We start from the raw sequence: 4627 nt of genomic DNA, 5'->3' as shown, positions 1-4627 counted from the left end.
GCTGGGACTCAGATTCTTCCTAGAACTGCAGTATATTTTCCTTGATGCCTCGGACCCTCCTCCTGCTACTCGCAGGGGCCTTGACCCTAACCCAGACTCAGGCGGGTGAGTACGGGGTCGGGATGGAGACGGCCTCTGTGCGGCAGGAGCGTGGGGACCGGGCAGCGGCATCTCCTCAGCCCCCGGCCCAGACGCCACCACCTCGGCCGCGCCGGTCCTGCTCCCTCCCCTGACCCAGTCCCTTGTGCAGTCACCTTTTGCAGCTTCACTACCTTGAGTCCTTTGCACTTCGGACCCAGGAGTTCTGAGCCGGACCCCAACCCCTGTCGCCCGCAGGCTCGCACTCCATGAGATTTCTCCACACCACCGTGTCCCGGGCTGACCTGGGGGAGCCGCGCTTCACTGCCGTGGGCTACGTGGACGACACGCAATGCGGGCGCTTCGACAGCGACGCCGCGAGTCCCAGGGCCGAGCCTCGGGAGCTGTGGGGGCGGCAGGTGGAGCCCGGGTTCTGGGACACGCAAACGCAGATCTTGAAGGGCGAAATGCTAAGTTACCTCGAGGTCCTGAACTCCCTGCGCATCTACTACAACCAGAGCGAGGCCGGTGAGTGACACGGGCCGATCCCCGTCCCGGGTTGCCAGAGTCTCCTCAGAGCTTCACCCTGTGGCCCCAGGACGCGCGCATCTCCTTCACCCAGCAAGAGCCCGGGGATTCCCTGTGGCTGGGTTTCAGTTGCGGTGGGAAAAGGCGAGGACCATCATCATCTCTGGTCGGACTCTGGGGGCGGGGGCAGTAAGTGGGTGCATTTGTTTCTGGGTGGAGTGGGTGACTGGCTTGTGGTGCCCAGGCTGACCGCAGGACTGGCGGGGCCAGGGTCTCACACACTCCAGTCTATGTTCGGCTGCGAAGTGGGGCCGGATGGGCGCTTCCTCCGGGGATACAGTCAGTACGCATACGATGGCGCCGACTACCTTGCCCTGAATGAGCACCTGCACTCCTGGACCGCGGTGGACACCAGGCCTAACATCTGGAAGCCCGAGTGGGATGGGGAGCAGTGCACGTCCTTCTTGGAGGGCGAGTGCGTGGAGTGGCTCCGTGGGTTCCTGGAGATGGGGAAGGAGACCCTGCAGCGCGTAGGTACGTGGGGCCACGGGGCACCTCCCTATCACGGGTCAGTCTCCCAGCCCAAGTCTCACAAGAGAGAGAACAAGAGAGTATCCAGCTTAGAGCACTGCCTCCCTCAGCTCCGGAGGCGGAAGAATCCTGCTGGGTTTCCAGATCCTGTGTGAAGCAGTGAATCTGAGGGCCTGTGCTCCTCTCTGGGATCATTAAGGGATCCAGTCTCTGCCGTGTTGAAAAGTAAGAGGATCCTCGAAATTACTGAGCCGTATGACCTTCAACCTTGGGTGTCAGGACCCCCACCCGAGGTCTCCAGAGGACTGATTTCCCTTTTCAGTCTTTGACCTCCACTCAGGTCAGACATGAACTCTCTGAGACCTGAGCTTCATACCTGGGCTCACTCTGATTCTAGAACTTTACAGGAATGGGCGATTATTCCAGATATCTGAGTCCAGCCTGGTGTCTGAGGTCTGCACTCACTGCCCCACTCCAAGTGTCCTGTCCATTCTTAGGATGGTCCTGGGGCTACTTCAGTGGTCCATGGGAGATCCAGCAAAACCTCTGAATTTCTTGAATCTTCCCCTCAGATCCCCCCAAGACACGTGTGGCCCACCACCCCATCTCTGACAAGGAGGCCACCCTGAGGTGCTGGGCCCTGGGCTTCTACCCCGCGGAGATCTCACTGACCTGGCAGCGGGATGGGGAGGACCAGACCCAGGACACGGAGCTCGTGGAGACCAGGCCTGGGGGCGACGGAAGCTTCCAGAAGTGGGCGGCTGTGGTGGTGCCTCCTGGAGAGGAGCAGAGATACACGTGCCGTGTGCAGCACGAGGGGCTGCCCGAGCCCCTCACCCTGAGATGGGGTGAGGAGGACAGGAGGGGCGGGGCCTCTGTGGGGAGGGCAGAGCCCTGCTGGGGCCTTTAGCAGGGGCAGGGCTGAGCCCTGGGGTCAGAGCCCTCACCTCCCCTTCCCTTCTCAGAGCCTCCTGCTCAGCCCACCACGCTCATAGTGGGAGTAGTTGCTGGCCTGGTCCTCGGAGCTGTGGTCACAGCAGCTGTGGTTGCATTTGTGATGAGGAAGAGGAAGAGGAAGAGCTCAGGTAGGGAGGGGTGAGGGCTGCAGTCTGAGTTTTCCTTGTCCCACTGGGAGCTGCTGCCTGCTTACTGGGAAGTACCAGTCATACATGTGCTTACATGCACGCACATGCTTATCAGGCTAGGGGCCCTGTTAGCTGGTGCTCTCTTACAAAGTGTGTATGAGAATGAAGGTGAAGCATCACCCTGATGACTGCCGTGATGGGGACCTGATTCCTGGCATTGGAGGTCACTGGGGAAAGCCCCTTACCGAGGACAGACCTCCAGGGAGGTGGTTGCTCCATTCCTTCTCTTCTCCTGTCCTCCTGTTTCCTGATCTTGCCCTGGGCCTGCAGTCATCTGCTGGAAACATCCTTGGGGTCCAGGACCTCATGGCCTTGCCTTGTCCTTGGCCTCATGCGTATTATTTTCATTCTACAGTTAATAATGGAAGGAGGTATGCTGAGTCTACAGGTGAGTGTGACGTGGGTGACCCCTGAGACCCCTGGGATGGTGTACCAGGAGCCCATGGGGGAGCTCACCTGCCCCCCCATGATTCCTCCTGCAGCCACACCGCCTTGGGCTCTGACCAGATCCTGTTTTATTCCAACCCAGGCAGCGACAGCGCCCAGGATTCTGATACGTCTCTCACAGCTTCTACAGGTGAGAACTGGAGAAGGGTCAGGGCAGAGGGGAATTCTTCAGATTTGAATGTGAGTGTGTGGTGGGCTGGTCCAAATGTCACCACATACAGTGACTGATCTGAGTTGTTTCTCATTGTTTGCTGCTACAGCATGAGACATCCCTTGTGTGGCACTGCGTGACGCAAGCTTTGTTCAAATCCCACCCAATCCGAGCATGGACTTTAAGAGCTCCTGACTTCTCCTTCTCAGCTTGTATCTGAATGTGTCGGTGTGACAGTGCTCCTGTTGGCATGAAGTAGGATGCTGGGAGGCTGGCCTTGCATGCCCACCAAAGCCTCCCCAACACTGACCTGTATTCTCTTCCCAACCAACTTCCTGTTCCAGCTACATGGGGCTGGGATGTCTCCGTTTTAACTACGAACTGCAACATTGGACTCCAACTTCTTACTTCCCTATAGGGAGTAAGAGTCTGGATATAAATACCCTTTTAAAATTCTCTCCTGAAAGGTTGATGGATTAATCAAAGGATAAGAAGAGCCTTCCAATTTGAGAGGTGAAACAAATGGAAGAAGACCAGAGCACCTCTGGGATCCATGTGTTTGCTATGCTGAGTCTGTTACAGGCAGGTACAGAAACTGAGGACTCTTGAGGAGGGGCCCAGTGTTGTGCAGCCGGGCCCAGTTATGCTCACTCCATCGTGGGCTTTGATAATCGCTTTGTAGCTGGCTCCTGGTTTCAGCCTGTTCCAGCCAGCACTGTTGCTGCCAATCGAGTAGTGAAGCAGTGAATGGAAAAATATCTCTCTCTCCTCATCTTTCTAATAAATATTTATTTATTTAAAAATGATTTGCTAAAAATTCAGTTCATTAGCTTTTGCTTTGATCCCCAAAAGAATAACAAAGTTTGGATTTATTCTTATGCCTTAAATTCTACAAATTCAGGTATGCATATGAAAAAATAGACAGCTATCCACACAGTGGACAACAGGTATCCTCGTGTCACCTTTGCTGCCCCTTTGATCTTGTGCCACAGTAGTAGTTGTCCAGCCAGGATCTTTGATCTTGGAACTAGGATAAAGCCCAAGCCTTATCCTCACACTAGCACCATGGGCAGTGAGAGCTTGTGTGGGCAAGCCCTCAGCTCTAACCTTTTCAGTATTGGGTTCCATGGAGGACTATGCCTGCTCTTGTTATGAGCTAGGTTCCTTTCTTCTCCAGCAGTCTGCTGTCTCTGACAGCAGGGTGACTTGTCTTTCCTGTCTCACAAGGCCCAGAGTAGCCCCTGCTGACAGTAGTCCCTGTGGTGTCAAGACAGGACTTTTCAGACCTATTCAGCCCTTGCCCTTATTCTGGGCCTGTTTTCTGGGCTGTTCTTTCTGTCTTTCTCCATTCCTTTTAAAGGAACCAGAATCCGAGGCAGGTGCCTGCAGCATAGGCATCCCATGTGGGCACCGGTTTGAGTCCAGGCTGTTCATCTTCCAATCCAGCTCCCTGCTAAGGCCTAAGAAAAGCAGCAGAGGATGGTCCAGGTACTTGGGCTGCTGCCACCCCTGTGGAGGATCCAGATGGAATTCCTGGTTCCTGGTTTCAGCCTCTCCCAGCCCCAGCTATTGCAGTCATTTGGGAGTGAACCCATGGAATTAAATTTATCTTTCTCTCCCTGTGTGTGTGTGTGTGTGTGTGTCCCTGTCTCTGTCGCTCTGCCTTTAAAATAAATAAATCTTTATCAAAAATAATTGGCTATAAAAATTCAGTTCATTGGCTTTTGTTTTGTGACATGATAGAATA

At 54.9% G+C, this 4627-nt stretch overlaps 1 protein-coding gene across 9 annotated transcripts; it reads left to right on the top strand.

Annotated features, from left to right (window-relative positions):
- LOC100348995 (RLA class I histocompatibility antigen, alpha chain 11/11) lies at positions 1-3683 on the top strand. Of its 9 annotated transcripts, none has more exons than XR_016234720.1 (9): positions 1-105; positions 337-606; positions 913-1140; positions 1248-1362; positions 1710-1985; positions 2103-2222; positions 2638-2670; positions 2765-2859; positions 2990-3683. XR_016234720.1 is itself a non-coding variant. In XM_089334341.1 (8 exons), exons 1-8 carry the CDS (start codon positions 45-47, stop codon positions 2992-2994), a joined length of 1041 nt encoding a protein of 346 aa, XP_089190467.1. In that variant the 5' UTR covers positions 1-44; the 3' UTR covers positions 2995-3683. The 9 variants fall into 9 exon arrangements, 6 of the variants coding, with proteins under 6 accessions (XP_089190467.1, XP_089190464.1, XP_089190466.1 ...); XR_016234718.1 differs by having other exon boundaries at positions 877-1140; positions 2812-2859; XR_016234719.1 differs by having other exon boundaries at positions 877-1140.
- The last annotated feature ends 944 nt before the right edge of the window (positions 3684-4627 follow it).

Source organism: Oryctolagus cuniculus, chromosome 5 (genome assembly GCF_051225735.1).
Source record: "Oryctolagus cuniculus isolate XC-2025 breed Fujian yellow rabbit chromosome 5, ASM5122573v1, whole genome shotgun sequence".
Taxonomy (NCBI): Eukaryota; Metazoa; Chordata; class Mammalia; order Lagomorpha; family Leporidae; genus Oryctolagus; species Oryctolagus cuniculus.
Note: the sequence above shows the minus strand (reverse complement) of the source record. Positions and strands in the feature narration are given on the sequence as shown.